The following is a 20,556-nucleotide window of genomic DNA, read 5'->3' on the forward strand; positions in this document are numbered from 1 at the left end:
ACACCTACTCACTGAGCCCGTAAGAACTCGCTCTGGGTCGGAGTCGGCACCGGGCTGCGAACCCTATACTGCCTGTCAGCCTGTAGTCCGATGGCTTAACCACTGCACCACCGAGGCCGATCTTACACTTATATCATAGGCGTACGGGCTCCCATACTTATAGGAGAGCAGACTGATTTTTCCCCCGAATTAAACGAAAATGCCAGAATCAGGATTACAACATTTATTCATATTAGCAAAAGTAAAGTTTGTTTTATTTAACGACGCCACTAGAGCTATAGCTGGTGAGTGTGAGTGTGTGTGTGTGTTTAGGAGAGAGAGATGAGAAGAGAGAGGCTAGAGAGCAAGAGGAGAGAGAGAGCAGAGAGAGAGAGAGAGAGAGAGATGGAGAGAGAGAGAAGAGAGACGAGATAGCGAGAGTAGAGGAGAGAAGAGTCTGTGTCTGTGTCTGTGATGTGTATGTGTGTTGAGAGGGGGGAAGTTCAATCTCTAGTGAGGAATATTCCTCCGCAAATGCCAACATGATCAAGGTATTTTATCTTCTCGTCAAGATTTTAAGGGGACTTTGAAATTCACTGGATGGTGCACCCCTAACACCCCCTCCTCCCTGGATCGCGCCTGGGAAGGTCGTCGGTCTCGTTCCGCCCCCCCCCCCCCCCCACCTCCAATTTTCTTGTCAAACAACGTTATCCCCATCCTTCATGTTCAAGATTCCAGTTATAGTATCATAAAATCCGTTATCAGTCACTGAAGTTTTCGGTCGAGGGCGTTTTACACGGGATTGAGTAAACATTTCCCCAGAACGCAGTAGGGGCTAATCTGGTACAGGAGATGTGGATGTTTACCTTTCTCAGTGATTGATACTAACCTGACCATTAAACCAAATTAATTGGCTCGACAGCAGAAAAAACAACAAAACAAAACACAAGCTGAAAAACCCAGTTTTATGCAGCGGTGTAACAAATAGCGCTTTACTGGGTTAAAGTTCGAAATGCACCTGACATTAAATAACGCATTTAATGCCGCCCCGCCTACCATTGAGAGAGAGAGAGAGAGGAGAGAGAGAGAGAGAGAGAGAGAGAGAGAGAGAGAGAGAGAGAGAGAGAGAGAGAGAGATAGAGAGAGAGAGAGAGAGAGAGATCGAGAGAGAGAGAGAGAGGGGGAGGGAGAGAGAGAGAGAGAGATGAGAGAGAGAGGCGAGAGAGAGAGAGAGGAGAGAGAGACGAGAGAGAGCAGCGATGAGAGATAAGATAGAGAAGAGAGAGAGAGAATGAATGAATGAATGACTTAATGTTTAACGACACCCCAGCACAAAAATACACATCGAAGTTTGGGGTGTCACACTGTTAATGGGGTGTCACAAATGTTAGAGATAATGACAGAATATAGAGCAATAAGAGGAGAGAGAGCAGAGATAGAAGAGCGTGATGAGAAGAGGAGAGAGAGATAGAGACGAGAGAGAAAGCCCCCCCAGAGAGGAGAAGAGATGAACTCGAACAACACGATAGAGAAATCTTTCATATGCAATTGGACGTACAAACTTGACAGCACATTGCCACGAACCTTTCATAGTATCAGCAGCGTAGTGGATTTCGATCTTACGACACAAAGCACATCAGGTGCTTCTTCTAGAGCGAAAATCCCGCCCTAGCACTAAGCCTAGGGCTATAGCCTCCACGCTACTTCAGTGCAACCAAACTCTGATGGTCATAATTCATTACGGGAACCATATTATCTCGTATCGTCAACAACTTTGCCCTATTATAAAACCAGTCGACGATAAATGAGGATGCGCCCAGCTGGTACACTGAAACCACAAAGTACGGTTATTAATGAAGTATTATAAACATTTCAAGCGGAACGAAATCCTGGGAATATATACAGGAGCATAGACGTACACCGATGCCAAGCGTGATATTTCAAACACACGGACATTTTTATATATGAGCACAGCGTCGATATTATATAGCCACGGGTATTGTAGAAGACATAATGGGATCTGAATAAGTTTAAATACTTGACAGGCAGAATAATACAGGTGCACACAAAGAAGAAATTTCGTGACAGGTGAGCAGTCTGATTGCTATGGTAATGCCGTCGCGTGTGATAAGTTATTACGTGAATGCCTGCCAGCAGGTAGCCGACAGGTAGATATGCCATGGCAGAAGGAAGGAAAGGTGCTATTTACCGTGACGACGCACTCAGCACATTATTAATTACGGTTATATGTCGTCGGACATATGGTTAAGGACCACACAGGTATTGAGGGAGGAAACCCGCTGTCGCCACTTCATGGGCTACTCTTTTCGATTAGCAGCAAGGGATCTTTTATATGCACCAGTTCCACAGACAGGATAGCACATACCGCGGTCTTTGATGTATCAGTCGTGGTGCACTGGCTGGAACGAGAAATTTCCCAATGGGCCCACCGACGGGGACCGATCCCACAGCGACCGCATATCAAGCGAGCGCTTTACCACTGGGCTACGCTCGCCCCCCTCCCCCCCCCCCCCCCCCCCCCCCCCCCCCACACACACACGGTAGAAAAACAGAGTTGAATGTTGAAAGCAAATTCAAATTCAAATTCTGATTCTGAATTTTGATGTACATGTAAAACGTAATTAATAGAGATATCAAAGAGTGTGTGAACTCATAAGCGTCGGAAGCAGGATGGAATGGGCCAGAGCATCCTGCCCATTACTAGTGATATATCTGAAAATAATGCATGCACCCCCCCCCCCCCCCCCCAACCCCCCCCCCCCCCCCCCCCCCCCCCAAAAAAAAAAAAAAAAAAAAAATCAAATAAAAAAATCAAATTAACACAAATCTCCTTTAGTCTTCTGAAATTTCGAAATTGACATAACAAATTTAATAAATATGTCAGAGCTATAACACACTGGAGCGTCATTAAATGATGAAGTATTTGACAGCAGATATATACATAATGCAGCTACTGAATTTTAAAACAGATGTAAAGTTGCAAACAGCCTATACATAAAACATACGCGTTCCCATAGGTAAAAAAAAACTGAAACCGCACCAGTGCAGCATCTAACACAGAAATAATGGGGGTGGGGTGTGGGGGTTGGGGTGTGGGTGGGAGAGTACAAAACAATCAGGGCTGAGGAGCAATATAGTCCTTACTCTCCTCTCTCTCTCCATTTCTGGATCTGTCTCTCGTCTCTCTCTCTCTCGGATCCTCTCTCTCCTCTCTTCCCCTACCACCTCCCTCTTCTCTCTCTCTCTCTCTCCCTCTCTGTTTGTGTCTGTGTGTGTGTGGTGTGTCTCTCTCTCTCTCTCTTCTGTATCTCTGTCTCTCACTCTCTTTCTTTCTCTGCCTTCTATATTCTTTTTCTCGCTTTTGTTTCCTGTTTGTCTCTGCCTGTCTGTCTGTCTTTATCTGTCTGTTTCTCTCACTTTTAAAATATCTCTAACTCACTCTAGTTATTCTCGCTCTGTGTGGAGTACGGTATCTCTCTCTCCCTCAATCTCTTCTCTTTCCATCAATCTCTTTTCATCTCTCTCTCTCTTCATCTCTTTCTTTTTTATCTGCTTTCTATCTCTTGTTCTTTTTCTCTATCTCTCTCTCTCCCCCCTCGTCTCCTTTCATCCTCTCTCTCTGTCTCTCTCCATCATCTCTGATCTCCCATGCTCTCTCTGGTGGTCTCTCGGCCTCCCTCCGGGTCTCATCCTCTCTCCGGGGGTCTCTCTCTCTATCCTTCCTCCCGTCGAGTCTCATCTCTCCTCTCTCTCTCTCTACATCTCTCTTCAGAAAATCTCCTCGTCTCCTTTCTCTCCTCGGTCCGTCCCGTCTCAAATAAAATCCACATTTAGAAACCAAAATGATACTGTAGTTTTTAACATTACGCCGGAGTATCGTTTAAAGACGCATTCCTCTTTCTCTTTCTTTTCGTCTCCACCTGATACCGAATCCATAAACTGGCAGTACGTGCTGCCGACAATAAAACGAGCCGTTCATTGAGTTTTATAGTCCATTCATAAAGCACCACGCACTTCAGTACCAAGCACTGGCATTGTGTGTGTGTGACGCACTGGCATTGTGTGTGTAACGCTCGGTAGTAAAGGTGAATATATTTGATTATTGTCGTTACCTATTTACTGTGTCATGAAGGTCAAGATAAGTAAAAGAAAAAAGAAAGAAAAAAAAAGAAAAGAAAAAAAGCGCCCACAAGCAATGGTGTTAATCCCTCGTCAGAGAAATCTGAAATGAAAAGGAACGACTTATTGAAATAGTGCTAAGATTAGTATTGGTCGACTCAGAATTATTGCATAGGACAGTGTCAGAGGGAGGGACGTAGCCGAGTGGTAAAGCGCTCGCTTGATGCGCGTTCGGTTTAGGATCGATCTCCGTCGGTGGACCCATTGGGCTATTTCTTGTACCAGCCATTGCACCACGACTTGTATTTTAAAGGCCGTGGTATGTGCTATCTTGTCTGTGGGATAATGCGTAAAAAAGATCCCTTGCTACTAATGGTAAACTAGCGGGTTTCCTATCTAAGACTATATGACAGAATTACCAAATGTTTGATATCCAATAGCCGATGATAAATAAATCAATGTGCTCTAGTGGTATCGTTAAACAAAACAAACCTTTTTGGACCGGGTCAGGGGACTCTCTCACATGCCAATATTTACTGAAGATTCACTCAGGCATACCCACCATAGACCTCACTTCCGTTTCCGGTTGCCAGGCCCAGGTCAAGAGAGGGTAGGTTTAGATCGCATTTGCGTAGCTAGGATATTGTATTGCAACCTTTTATATATAATATTTTTTTCTTCTTATTTTTTAAAAATACATAGGTCTTGGTTTTCAATGACCCTTTTCGTTACCCTTTAATTGGTCAACAGTATAAGTCGTCAAAAATATACTTTTCAAATTTTCCTCACTATTGTATATGACTGTATGAAATGCGGGCTTGAAGTGCTTGCGTCGCAGGATCGAACCACGTCGGTGGATCCATTCAACTGATTGTTTTTTTCTCTCTCGTTCCAACCAGTCCACCACAACTGGTCAAAGGCTGTGGTACCACGGCCTTTGGTATACCAGTCGTGGTGCACTGGCTAGAGCTAGAAATAGCCCAATGGGCCCACCGACGGGGATCGATCCTAAACCGACCGCGCATCAGGCGAGCGTTTTACCACTGCATGGGCTACGTCCCGTCCTGTGCTGTATATAAAGCAGCAAAAATTATCAGTTGCAGTAATTATACATATTGTGAACGATATATACATATTGTGTATAAAGTACATTGTTTTTCGTTTCAGGAAGTGTCCACGTTATACCACCCAAGCCTGTTTAAAACCAGCGTGACGTAGTCATCACGTGGCGATGTTATCAAACCCGCCTTGGGATACTTAAACAACCAGAAGCTTGAAACAAAACGAAACAATAAGCATTATGAACCGCTACACAGCTCAACACTAACGTTTAATTGTGTGACCACACAGTAAAGAAAACCCCCACAGAAAACCGCAGTGTTGTTTTGTGTCAATCTTTCTGTCGCACACTGTAGGCCAGAAGCTTGAAACAAGTTAAACAATTATTATGATCAACTACACAGCTCATCAATAGCGTTTTCTTGTGTCACCATACAGTAAAGAAAAACCCCCACAGGAAACCGCATTTTTTTGGTGTGTCGATTCTGCTGTCGCGCAGTGTACATGTAGGCCAATTCTGTTGTCGCGCACTATACACGCCAATTGTTGTGTCGCGTACTATAATTATGCCACACTGACATTAAAGCTTTGACGCTCAGAGATTGTTTCCAGCCTGTCTTGTCGGTTCTCACCTGTGTCAACGCTGACGCTTTCGGAAAGGACGTTTCCCGGTGTGGATGGAATACAGACACACATTCGCCAGCTGAGGGTGGTTACGAAAGTTTTAGTTGACAGTAGGGATGTGTTGTCAGGGAAATAGGATAGCGTGAGTTCACGGAGAGAAAATCTGTTGTCAAGAAAACAAGTCGGAGTTGGTATATCTGCGAGTGAAGAAGACACGCAGGAATATTTTAACGTGGTGACATTGTCGAAGAATTTGGAGAATTGGAGATACGAAAAGTAGACCAAAAAAAATTAAATTTTTTTAAGGATACTGTTTTCCAAATAAGTGATTTCGGATATATCCAAGGGCCATTTTTTTTTAATTCAGAAGAATTGGATAAGAAAAAGGGACTTCAAAATTGAAGATACTGTTATTCCAAAGACTGCTTTAGGAATAATATAAAAAAAATACTTTTTTTAATTTATCGAAAACATTTGCAAACATATAGTTTTTGGAATGTGAAAAAGCAGACGTCGAAACTGAACATACTATTATCTAAACAACTGTTTTCGGAAAATAATACAACAACGTTTCATCTGTGGTGTAATAACGTCTAAATGAATTAACGAGTGATTAAAATCCCAGAGTTACCAGTAATATCCTAGTCGGAAATTATAGGCCTACCTAGAAGATGAGAGGATCGCTTTAATGTCCTCCTTGGACTAGAAAAACGCTCCACGTTTTAAAATTTATTTTGTTAGATAGCTGAACGTGCATCTGCTCATTCAACCGATCGATTTGTCTGATTAGTAACACTGACGAGGAGATGTGTTTTTCACGTTGTCCAACACGACGGAACGCGATAATCAACAAATGAAATATTAATTCATTTGACATTCTCAGTTTGTAGAAGGAAAAACACAGAAAGAACAAGATGACTAACTTGACAAACCGTAAGTTGATTTAAAAAAAAAATTGTATTTAATTTAAATCACACACACACACACACACACACACACACACACACACAGTGACACACACACATAATATAGAGATATATATTAACCATCGCTGCTACTACTGGACAAGAAAAGTGTGTGTATGTGTGTGTGTGTGTTGTGTGTGTGTGTGTGTGTATATGTGGGGGGAGGGTTGGGGAACACATGCCCCTCTTGCCCCCCCCCCCCCCCCGTGCCCGCTTCCTACGCTAGTCACGTGTAAAAGGTAAAACTATGTCTTGTGCTCTAACCCGATTACTATAGGCTGTAACTCCCCGCTAGAGATTGTGACAGCCCCACTCGTTAAAAACAGAAGTTTCTTTTGTTTAACACCACCGTCACATTGATTTATTAATCATCGGCTATTGCTTGTCAAACATTTGGTAAATTTTGACATTTAGTGTTAGAGAGGAAACCCGCTACATTTTTTCCATTAGAAGCAAGGAATCTTTTATATGCACCATCCCACAGAGAGTACATGTATAGCACATGGGAGCAGGTCAACTCGCCCCAGCGGTTAGTCAACTCGCCCCACACTGTTTATTCAACTCATGTCAGTTAATACACAAATAATAATGTGCATTAAATATTATTGAATATGCACACCAGTCGGAGTCCAAAACTAAAAGCCTTGCCTGATCATTCCTTTACGGAAATATGCGATAAACTCACAAACGTCATTAAAATGGGCTTGACAGTTCATTGTAATAGATTATTATTTATCCGATATTAGGATATAAAAAAACATTTAATAAATGATCGCAATAGCGTAGTTTCACTGTAATATTAATAAATAAAATGACACCAAAGTTGTAGACGTCCATTTTTAATTTCGTCACAATTATTTACGGACAGTGAAGTTTGGGGCGAGTTGTGCAAACTTGAAACACTGGGGCGAGTTGACCAAAAACTGGGGCGAGTTGACCAAACACTGGGCCGAGTTGGTAGGGGGTGAGTTGGTTTTGGGGCGAGTTGACCAAACACTGGGCCGAGTTGGTAGGGGGTGGGTTGGTTTTGGGGTGAATTGACCAAAAACTGGACCAAGTTGGTAGTGGGTGAGTTGGTTTTGGGGCGAGTTGACCAAACACTGGGCCGAGTTGGTAGGGGGTGAGTTGGTTTTGGGGCGAGTTGACTAGCATTCTAGCAAATGCCACGGCCTTTGATAACAACCCTGAGAGATTGTTTGACCAGATTTAGCTTCCATTATCTCGTTAATCTGATCTTAAATCCACTGGCCGCGCCGCATTAGGCCCTACTTAATAATAATAATAACAACATCTAGAGTTACCCGCCTTTTTTTGTCTCCATGGTTACCGACGCTACATTTCGACAATTCCATATCTGTCACATAAACGATACGTAACAGACCATTAGACTGGTTATTGACGTGTAATGCTAGCAGGCCCAGATGTAATTTAGTGGCGGATCTATATGATCTGCTTGGGAGGCCCAGTTATAATGGCCCCTTCCTTAGAGTGGTACACTTGTACAAATTTCAAAGCCGGACGAAGAGGGATGTTTTAGTGTGAAGATCCTCTTTAATTTTTAAAAGTACGAAATACACTGAATATTCGTTAAATGTTTTATATTTCTAACATGAGCGAGTATGAAGTGTAGAGAAAAGGTTTACAGCCCCAGCTGCCCCAAATCAAGTGGACGTAATAGGCGATATATTGTAGCCAGTTGTGGGACATACCTTAAGCGTGTTGAATGTGTACACACAAAACAGTGACGTCACTAGTTAATGCGTGAAACACACTCAAGATTTCTACTGGTAAATGGAATTATTTGGTTGTAAAATTTTGTATAGGCATATAGCTAATATATAAACTGTTTCAAAGCAAAAATTAACATATATTTTTAGCGGGAACCGCCATTTTTGCAACTTTGACATAGCACCTTTAAGAAAGAAACAAACTTACAATTTCAGACAAATAGGATCAACATAACAAATTAGTGTTTTTATTGACACACACACACACACACACACACACACACACACACACACACACACACACACACACACACACACACAATCGCATTTAAAGTGTCCTTTTTACTAACTTTCTTCTGTTGATCATCCACAATATACAACACTAAATTATAACCATGAAAAGGCCTCCCCTGTTTATATGTTGTCGACAAGATATGGGGGGGGGGGGGGGGCTAGAGGACACTCGAGCAAGGGATTGTCTGTGTGCCATTTTGTCTTTGGTCCCCTCCTAAAATATGTCCTAAGTCGCCCTTGACCCCGTACAGATCTCGCTCTCTTTGGGAAATCGGCTTATTTGCCTATGGCACGCTCAAACGTGCCCTTTTTGGAATTTTGTGCCCCCCCCCCCCCTTTAAAAAAATATGGCTCCACCCCTGGTTGTAGCCTTCAAATTGAACATAAAAACGAAATAATAAATTAATTTAATTATGTAGGTGTTAAGTGTTAGGTGTCAGCAATGCCCCTACATAAAGAGGTGAACACACCCAACATTACAACCCCCCCCACTACGGGCATGCTACAACTCATTTAAAATATGATTTCAGTAAGTCTAGGCCCGACCAATTGACCAAGGTATATGAAGTGGTCGAGCCTCTTGACCTGTGTCGTGTGGTGGTCAGATATTAGTATGATTTCGGACAGCACAATCGTGTCCAGGTTTTAATCTCAACTAACAGAGTTAGTGTCAACATTAAACAGGGCGAGATTCTGCCTGAAAACGGCGGGTGTTTGCACGTGCTACCAGTTGCCGCGGGGTGGTTGTTTTTATGACGTTGTCATCTTTTAGTGACACGCAGTGACTGAAATGCTTTTATTTTATATGCTGGTGTGTCAATATTTCATTCATGCGTTCCCTAATTTATTCATGCGTTCGTTCGTTTAGTGCATTCATTTGTATACTTGTTCGTTCGTCCGTTCGTTCGTCCGTCCATCCGTTCGTTCGTTCGTTCGTTCTTTCATATGGTATATCAGATTTATTTATTTATTTATTTATTTATTTATTTATTTATTTATTTATTCATTCATTCATTCGATCATTCATTCGTTCGTTCATTCATTCATGTGCTCAAGCACCCCACTCTCCCAAATAAATAAATCCCATTAAAATAAGCACACATAACGAGCTGCATGTAAAAAAAATGTAATATCAGCAAAATATTTGCATAATCCATTTTATTATTTTAGTTTTGCTTTACAACCAATTTAAAGCTAGTTACGCCCATGATACGCTCCAGTGAACGCCGGAGATAAGATGAATAATGAAAATGCGAAATGTCTTAAGTTGTTTCTCCTTTGTGGACATAGAGAGAGTCGAGTACAGTACAGATAAGAATATATTATTTTAGGTACATTTTACAGTCCTTGCCCTTAGGGTATACATTAGTCACCTGTAAAATAAATATACTGTTTGTACTAAAAGGAAGGAATAGGACATCTGAACGCATTTAAACTACAGGTTTTTTTATGTCTTATTTTACAACTATATTCTAAAACGTATTGCCAGAATTCAATAAGGGAGGGGAGCCCACGGGTACTCTCTGGCACGGCTGAGCTGGTTGGGGGAGGGGGCGGGTGGGGCAATAAATCTGAATCAAAAATGTTATGTAAATCTTAAGGCAGAGAGAGAGAGAGAGAGAGAGAGAGAGAGAGAGAGAGAGAGAGAGAGAGCCCACGATTTGTCAGTCCCCCCCCCCCCCCCACACACACACACTATGAATCGTGTTATGGGGCGATTTGCATATATGTGCATCGTCGTTTCTTATTTTAAACTTGATATATCTATAATATAATACGCTAGTTTAAGAAAATAATATACATATTTTGCGATCGTTCTGGTAGCTTCTCCTATTTTAATATGCACTGCCGACAGCCATCTTTGCAGCCAACCCGATGCCGCATTTCGCAAGGATCTTTATGCGCTCAGGTTCAGCCGATTACCGTACACACATCGTGTTAAATATTGCGTACAAGGATGAATTACATAAACACAACGACAATGGACGCCGCCATCTTTGTTTGCACCAACCGATCAACTTTCGATTACACAATCGGTTAGAATTATATGAACATATAAACTATTTTAATTAATTTTTATTTTAATTATTTTAATTATAAGCACCATACACCTATTGTCGTGATGGACATTATAATACGCAAATGTTACTTTTTAAAGTTTTAACAACTAATATATATATTCTTTAAAGTACAAATAAAAACACCCCCAACATATTTACATTAGATCAATTATCTAAACTGAATAAACAATCATAGTTAACATTTGCTCACACAATCGATTGTGGATTTTTATTTATAATCGATATATCGAAACCGATCAATTTTCGATTTTAATCGATCATTGGAACATCACTAATTCTAAATGATTAAATAATAATAATAATAATAATAATAAAAAAATATTCTAAGCAAGATTCGTTGAACCTAACTGTGTTTTGGAAGAGCATGGGCGGGATCCAGCTTAGTCGGTAAAGCGCGCGCCTGAGGTGCTTGCGTCGTAGGATCGAACCGCGATAGTGGACATATTCTCTGACTGCGGTTTTTCCTATCCCATTGCACTACAACTGGTATATCAAAGACCGTGAAATTTGCTGTCGTGTCTTTTGGAAAGTGCATATAAAAGATCCCTTGCTGCTAATGGAAACAAATGTAGCGGGTTTCCTCTAAAACTACGAGCTGCTGATTAATAAATCAGTGTGCTCTAGTGGTGTCGTTGAACAAAGCAATATTTAGGAGAGTATGCACCTTTAAGCCTTACGTCGGGTTGAACGCCCTCTCAGCGTTTATGTGGTTATTGAGTTTGTTTTCACCTACAAGTAACAGTCATGTCGCTAAGAAACAAAGGCTATGAATTGTACTGTGACGTCATACACTATAAATAAATGTCACCCAAACATGTAAGTAGCTGGTAAAGGCGCGTTAACATTGTGCGATTTCTATCAGTTATTCTAACCAGTTTCCGCATGACTAGCATTTTAAATATCATGGTATGTGCCGAAAGAATGAAAATTAAGCTGGATGGTCTAATCTAAATAATTTAAGCATTAAAAACATACTCGATGTTTCATTTTTAAACATACTAGATAAATGAACATTTCAACGTGCTTTAGTAGTGTGTTTAAACAAAACAAACTAATTTTTTTTAACAAACAATTTAGTCAAGATTGCAGCTTTAAAAATACTCGAATTTGTATCATTATATATAATAAAATATAAAAAATATACTAGAAAATACGATTTTAAATATTCTAAATAAATAAATATTTAAAATATACTACACGTTGCAGTTTTAATAGCTTAAATAATTAAAATATTAAAACTATATTTAAGATTGCACCTTTAAATATTCTAAAAATATACCAGAGATCTATAAATAATTTAATAATTAAATATTAAAAAATACCCTACATGGTAGCTCTAAATAATATAAATAATCAAATATTAAAAATAATACATTCCATATCTTAGCATTAAATATATTTATAATTAAATATTAAAAATAATTAAATGATAAAAATAAACACGATATTGCCGCTTTAATCGAACACATCCCTATCCCGTAGCGGGCGAATTTCTCGTCACTGTCGGTGTGAAGCAGGACTATACTGAATAACACACGAAGCGCGAAGTTTTAATAATATATATACTCTTCAAAAAAGTAGGGCAACTTACAATTGCCAAAATTTTAAGGTATATTAGCTATGGGGAATGGTTATATGATAATTGGGCAAACATTATAACCGGTAGTTCAGTATTACAGAAGGTTTTATCACCACCGAAGATCTTGAAGGACGATTGGGGTCAGAAGTGAAATTTGAAAGTTGACGTGTTTTTTTATCAGTAAATCGCAAAATCAAACAATAGAAATGACTAAAAACAAAACAATAACAACTGTATGATCACCAGAATGAAAAAAGATTGACAGAAATAATGTTCCACAATGATTAACTGACCTTCCTGGAAATTGTCAAAATCGAGAATGACACCCCACGCACGTGTACGGGACAACCGCGTGATGCACGTGCAAACTATGGAATGTGTTTCGGTGTGTTGATAAACAGACCTGAACGTTCTTTACTGGGATGTCTGTGGTCAAAACGTATGTTCGGTCTAATAGTTGATATTAACATTAATATTTCAGGTTCCCCTACTTTTTTTTGAAGAGTATAGATTATTTTTCTTTATAAATTTAATTCAGTACATATACTCTCAAAATTACCCTGAAATGTTCACAAAACATTGATAATGTCAACAGACACAAAGACTAATGCGATTCAATCTGATTCATTTTAAATAAATAAATTAAAGTTAAAAGTTTATTTTGTTTAATGACACCACTAGAACACATTAATTAATTAATCATCGACTATTGGATGTCAAACATTTGGTAATTCTGACTCGTAGTCATCAGAAGAAACCCGCTACATTTTTTCTGATGCAGCAAGGAATCTTTTATATGCACTTTCCCACAGACAGGAAAGCACATACCACGGTTTTTTGTCCAGTTGTGGTGCACTGGTTGGAACGAGATCCTGCGACGCAAGCACCTCAAGCGAGCACTCAACCGACTGAGCTAAATCCCGCCCCTTTAAATAAATAAAGAAATAAATAAACAAAGAATACTGTAATTCAAACTGAACAATTTTAAATAAATAAATAAATAATGTAATTCAAACTGAACAATTTTAAATAAATAAATTTTAAAATAATGAAATATACCCCCCCCAAAAAAAAAAAACAACAAAAACAACAAACAACCAAAAACAAAACAAAAACAACTATATTAATAGTTGCATTTCTTTTGTTCTTCATTATATTATAATGGTTGCCACAAATGTCGGCCAAGTTAACGCCGTTTTCATGACTACACGTTGTTAATGTTACTGGTTTTACGTAAGATGTGTAATAAATCTTCTTCCGGACGTCCAAGGTAACTTGTTACTGTCAGCAAGGCTGTTTGATGGATTGCTGCAAACTGCATGCAGCAGACGAGATTAACGTTAAAGGCGCATACCCTAGTTTCAACTCGTAAACATGGACACTAAGTTTAGTTAATCCCCAAACCTGTAACACATTTCGATAAAGTTACAAACGAGTGAAAGAAGAGTCTGTGACGTTATAACCGGGAAATATCCATAAAAAAATAGACTAGAAGTCGAATCAAAAGCCGCTACTTCTCAGAAAGAAAGAAAGAATGAAATGTTTTATTTAACGACGCACTCAACACATTATTTTACGGTTACATGGCGTCAGACATATGGTTAAGGCCCACACAGATTTTGAGAGGAAACCCGCTGTCGCCACTACATGGGCTACCTTTCCGATTAGCAGCAAGGGATCTTTTATTTGCGCTTCCCACAGGCAGGATAGCACAAACCATGGCCTTTGTTGAACCAGTTATGGATCACTGGTCGGTGCAAGTGGTTTACACCTACCCATTGAGCCTTGCGGAGCACTCACTCAGGATTTGGAGTCGGTATCTGGATTAAAAATCCCATGCCTAGACTGGGATCCGAACCCAGTACCTACCAGCCTGTAGACCGATGGCCTAACCACGACGCCACCGAGGCCGGTGCTACTTCTCAGACGCACGAGCGTTTTTAAAAATATGAAATTTTTTATTTCGTGGTATTAGAAACAACAGGATCACCAGAAATACTTCGGTTCTACGGAAATGGCTAATCTAAACAATAAAATATAAGTAATGTTTGATTGCAGTGATCATAAACGGCTCTAATAGTGAAAAATATGCCGTAGTGTTTAAAAACTAGGGTCTGTTCCTTTAACAAATATAAAATACACCGAAGCTAGATTTGGGTATGTGTCTCGTGTATTTTGACGTAAATTTATTTTAACGCTACATTTCCACATATATCAAAGGTTGTGGTATGTGCTATCCTGTCTCTGGGATGGTGCGTATAAAAGATATCCTCTTGCTACCAATGTAGAAAATGAAATGTTGCGGGTTTCCTCTCTGAGACTTATATGTCAGAATTATCAACTGCCATCCAATACCTGATAATGAATAAAAATGTACTCAAGTAGTGTCGTTAAACAAAACAAAGCTTTAACATTTTTTCTTCTGAACATTAAGGGTCAAGACGTTGCCCAGTGGTCAAGCGCTCGTCTTTAGGTAGTTATAACGCCTATATATATCCATATTTCAGACATGCTACGTGGCATGTTAATGCTATTCTTATTTCCCAAGGGCACAACAAGAACAGGTACAAAAACAGCGTGATGATTATTTATAATGTTTTATCATAATTTATTCCGCTTAGTCCACTTTACGACGTGACCGGAATGCACTGGTTTTATAATAAATGCTACGACTTCGCATAAATTGTCCATGATCTCTTTGTTATATATTTTTTTTAAAAGAAGAAGTTATATTTAATGACGACTCTAACGTATTTTATTTACGGTTATATTTTGTCGGCCATATGGTTAAGGACCACACAGGTGAGAGAGAGAGAGAGAGAGAGAGAGAGAGAGAGAGAGAGAGAGAGAGAGAGAGAGAGAGAGAGAGAGAGAGAGAGAGAGAGAGAGAGAGAGAGAGTGAGAGTGAGAGTTTATGAGATAGACATAGAGAGGGGAGGGGGAAGAGAGGGAGAGAGATGGAAATAAAATGAGAATGTATGGGAGAGAGGGATTATGCACATTAGCCCCACGACCCATGCAATTGAAAAGGAACATTGACAAGAGAGAGAGAGGAGAGAAGAGAGAGAGAGAGAGAGAGAGAGAGAGAGAGAGAGAGAGAGAGAGAGAGAGAGAGAGAGATCTGACTCGGGATAGAACCATTTGAGGAGCACTGGCTGGTACGAGAAATACCCCAATAGACCCACGGACGGGGATCGACGCCAGTCGTATTTTTCAAGGGTACCCCTAAGGACCGACCCTTATCTTATACACACCGGCCTCGATACGGTTGGTATCTTAGGGTGCGGGATTTAGCTCAGTTGGCTGAGTGCTCGCTTGAGGTGCTTGCGTCGCAGGATCGAACCATATCGGTGGATCCATTCAACTCATTGGGTTTTTCTCTCGTTCCAACCAGTGCACCACACCTGGTATGGTCTTTCCTGTCTGTGGAAAGTGCATAAATTATAATAAAAGATCCCTTGCTGCATTAGGTAAAATGTAGCGGGTTTCCTCTGATGACTACGTGTTAGAAATACCATATGTTTGACATGCAATAGCCGATGATTAATTAATCAATGTGCTTTAGTGGTGTCGTTAAACAAAACAAACTTTTAAACTTTTCTTAGAGAAAACTCGCTATTTTTACCATTAGCAGCAAGGGAAGTTTTATATGCACCTTTCCACAAACATGACAGCACAGACAGACTTCCTTAGCTATATCTGTCGACAAAAATACAAAAATAATAAGAAAAAAAGAAAGAAAAAAAAAAGAGAGAAAAAAAAAGAAAGAGGATCTTCTCCAGGTAGACAATAAGGACTTTTTTTTTTTAATTTAAAAAAAACATTTTGTATTTCTCTTATGTTGCAACCGCCTTCTTGCACCTCCAATAGGTTCTACTGTTCTGGCTAGCTTGCACCATGCTTTGAACCACTTGTCCCTGGTTAAGTGTTAATCACGAACGAAAGTTTACAAATCGAAATCGAATGGGGAAAAAAAGATGTTTGGTGCAAATAAACATTACAAAGCTAACATCATCATTAACCCCGCGACTTCTCAATTTACTTGACGAGGAATAAACATAGGCTATTTACCAGTAGCCGTATGCGACTTCGCTTAGATCGAAAGAGAGTAAATTGGTACTCTCGATCTGTGGTACCCTGGCCTCAATTTGTCACCGCCACGTCAATGCAATTGTCTGACCGAAACTAAATTCGCGGTGATGAGAGGACAACAGAAACTATTTACCATTTGTCAGTTTATTTCTCAAACGTAACCCGTGAAGTGATATTAACGGGGCTTAATATCAACAGATTGAAATCGATTCGAGTGCATGTCATGTTCGTTCTGGACAAAAAAAAAGTCGAGATATAACCCGAGAAAAATGGAAAGTTAGAATAGGGGAGGACGGTATTGTATGGGAAGAGAGGGAAGGAAGGAGGACCTAGAGACAGATACTAAGAAGATACTAAGACACCACACACACACACACACACACACACACACACACACACACAGAGAGAGAGAGAGAGAGAGAGAGAGAGAGAGAGAGAGAGAGAGAGGAGAGAGAGAGAGAGAGAGAGAGAGAGAGAGAGAGAGAGAGAGGAGATCGAGGAGAGCGAGAGTGAGAGCGAGTGGAGGAGACGAGAGGAGAGAGAGAGAGAGAGAGAGACACACACACACACACACACACACACACACACACACACAGACAGAACGAGTCAGGGACAGAACGAGAAAGAGATACAGAGATACAGAGAGAGGGAGGGTCGGAGAGAAAGAAGAAAAGAGAAAGTGTGTGAAATAGATGCAGAGAGAGAGAGAGAGAGAGAGAGAGAGAGAGAGAGAGAGAGAGAGAGAGAGAGAGAGAGAGAGAGAGAGAGAGAGAGAGAGAGAGACAAACAGACACACATACAGAAAGACAGACCAACAAACAAAAGCCTGCAATACAAATACAGATATTCCAGTTCATCTAAATCGGCACGTGATCATTGTCGACAATGATACCAAAATAAGTAAAGGATTTTATTTTATGGTAACATCGTCATTTATTTCGTAAGTAGCGGTGTCACGGACGTGGATCTGTTTTCTCTTTATTTTAGACCCGTACTGATCGAGGTATGCTTTCACGTGTTGTTGTTTTTGTGTCTAGGCTGACTAAGATCTCGCCAGAACTAGCCAATCAATAAAATCTGTTTTCAGACAATTAGTACACGAAGGTCGATGTAAGCCTGATCCGGATATTAATCAATCACGGATGAAATCGGCTTATTGCTTGTTATATACGGTCGTTTTAAAGGCGCACTATCTTCATCACATTGCTTTCATGGCCAGTTCAGTTATTTAGGCACTACATCATCATAGGTCTATTTCTCGTTCCAGCCAGTGCACCACAACTGGTATATCAAAGGCCGTGGTATGTACTACCCTATCTGTAGGATGGTGCATATAAAAGATCCCTTGCTGCTAATCGGAAAGAGTAGCCCATGAAGTGGCGACAGCGGGTTTCCTCTCTCAATATCTGTGTGGTCCTTAACCATATGTCTGACGCCATATAACCGTAAATAAAATGTGTTGAGTGCGTCGTTAAATAAAACATTTTTTTTTTTTTTTTATCAGCATCACGTGGTGCTTATATAAAAGGATTATTAATTTCATTTTAACTTATTTTCGTGCTTATATCCAGTTAAAGTTCAAGTATGCTGTCTTAGGCACACACCTCAGCTATCTGGGCTGTCTGTCCAGGACATGACAGGGAGTTAATTGTTAGTGGTTAGTGAGAAAGAAGAGAGTGTAGTAGTCTTACACCTACCCATTGAGTCGTTAAAACTCGCTCTTTATGGAAGCCGGTACCGGCCTGTGAACCCAGTACCTACTAGCCTTATGTCCGGTGGCTTAATCACGACACCACCGAGGCCTGGTTTATATAACAGGAAACCGAGGCGGTACTCTGGCGTAAAGGTGGATGACTGAACATTTCTTATGGTCATCCTCTTTTGATGTTTTGCATGGTAGTTACCAAGTGGGTGTACTTCATAAAACTAGCAGTCACATGGTGTATGCGGCACTAGTGTCAGCAGCTTAGAAAATACTGTTTCGAGTTCCGACTACATAGCTGACATTTTATTTTGTTTAACGACACCACTAGATGATATTGATTACTAATTTAGCCATGGGCTATTGGAAAAAGAAAGAAAGAAATGTTTTATTGAACGACGCACTCAACACATGTTATTTACGGTTATATGGCGTCAGCCTGTAGACCGATGGCCTAACCACGACGCCACCGAGGCCGGTGGGCTATTGGGTGTCAAACTATGGTAATTCTGACACAAAGCTTCAGAGGAAACCCGCTACATGAAACCCATTGGCAGAAAGGGACCACCTGTATACACTGTACCATAGACAGCACGGCACATACCACGGCCTTTGATATACCAATCGTGGGACACTGGTACGGACGAAAATCAGTCAATCAAACAAACAACAGTCAGGAAATTGATCCACTGAAAGGGCTCGATTGTATGCAGTGGCGGATCCAGAAAATCCATTTGGGATGGTCAGCAGTGACATGAAATGGAATGCCAAGGGAACTTTGAGGGAGGTTTGGAGGGGGATCGTAAAAAAAATTAAAATTAATATATAACAAAATTATAACTATCGCAAAATTTAGGGTGGGGGGGGGGGGGGGGGGTTGATGTGGGGGTGCGCGCCCCTTAGATCCGACTCTAGTATGGTCCAAGCACGTCAGGCGAGCGCTTGACTGGCTGAGTTAAATCCCTCCCCAATTTAAAGAGCGCCCTACACGTTTCAAGTACAATTATAGTACCCGAGTACACTAACATTAGTTAAATCAAATCACACGAGTTGACTGACCACATAAAACAACACTTCATTAGAACATAAAACAACACTTTATGACAACATAAAACAACACTTTACGATAACATAAAACAACACTTTTCGACAACAGATTCTGTCACATATCTCACCGGTGACAAATAAGACGGTGACCGTGACTCTTTTTAAAGTCGGGGACATTTCGGACTATGACCCGGTGTGATGCTATTTTCTGTAATGGTGCCCGTAGGGTATATACCACTAACTCAAATCCCATAGACGACAATAGTAACATGCGTGGTTAAAACTCCTACATACAGCGTATCAAACGACATCTACGCAATGGATATAAATACTATCACCGGCCTCGGTGATGTCATGGTTAAGCAATCGGACATAAGGCTGGTAGGTAATGGGTTCGCAGCCCGGTACCGGCTCCCACCCAGAGCGCGCTTTAACGACGCAATGGATAGGTGTAAGACCACTACACCCTTTTCTCTCTCACTCACCACTAACAACTAACCCACTGTCATTGACAGACAGCCCAGATAGCTGAGGTGTGTGCCCAGGACAGCGTGCTTGAACCTTAATTGGATATAAGCACGAAAATAAGTTGAAATGAAATGAATAATGACTCAGTGAGTAGGTGTAAAATCACTACACCCTCTTCTCTATCACTAACAACTAACAACTAACCCACTCCTGGACAGACAGCCCAGATAGCTGAGGTGTGTGCACAAGACAGCGTGCTTGAACCTTAATTGGATATAAGCACGATAATAATTTGAAATGAAATGAATAACTCCTACCACCCCTCACCATTAAAGAAAAATCTGAAAAAATTGGGGTCAAGCTGCTCATTTCAGAGACTATGACTACCCTAGTTCCGCACCCAAATTTTCATGCTATTATTAGTAGGACCCCGCGCATGTAGTTGGTACATGACACTATAGTTCAAGTTAAACTACAGGAATTTACTGGCCAGATGAAACCACATTTTATCACAACAAACACTGTCACATTTATCACCAATGGCAGGACTGGTAGCCTCAACTGTGGGATGAAAAGTCGGGTGCACCTCGAACTTTGACACAGCCGGATGTTATTAGGTTTAGTACTACCTGCTGTGCCCCATACAGTCATTATTACAGCAAATAGCACCTAGCTTAGTCGGTAGATCGCTCGCCTGAGGTGATTTGAATGTAAGATCGACTACCCCCTCGGGGGAGCCATTCTCTGATTGAAATAAAGAAAGAGAGATAGTGATCTAATATAATTTCTGTAACGTGTG

General features: G+C 40.6%; 1 protein-coding gene across 1 annotated transcript in view; it reads left to right on the forward strand.

Annotated features, from left to right (window-relative positions):
- LOC121373672 overlaps positions 1-20,556 on the forward strand; it is a 42,031-nt gene that overhangs the window by 397 nt on the left and 21,078 nt on the right. Inside the window, exon 2 of the mRNA XM_041500396.1 lies at positions 5,287-6,735. Within this exon, the coding sequence (XP_041356330.1) occupies positions 6,717-6,735 (19 nt within the window). The 5' untranslated portion in view covers positions 5,287-6,716. The remainder of the gene's footprint in view (positions 1-5,286; positions 6,736-20,556) is intronic.

The sequence above is a fragment of the Gigantopelta aegis genome, chromosome 5, assembly GCF_016097555.1.
Source record: "Gigantopelta aegis isolate Gae_Host chromosome 5, Gae_host_genome, whole genome shotgun sequence".
Classification (NCBI taxonomy): Eukaryota; Metazoa; Mollusca; class Gastropoda; order Neomphalida; family Peltospiridae; genus Gigantopelta; species Gigantopelta aegis.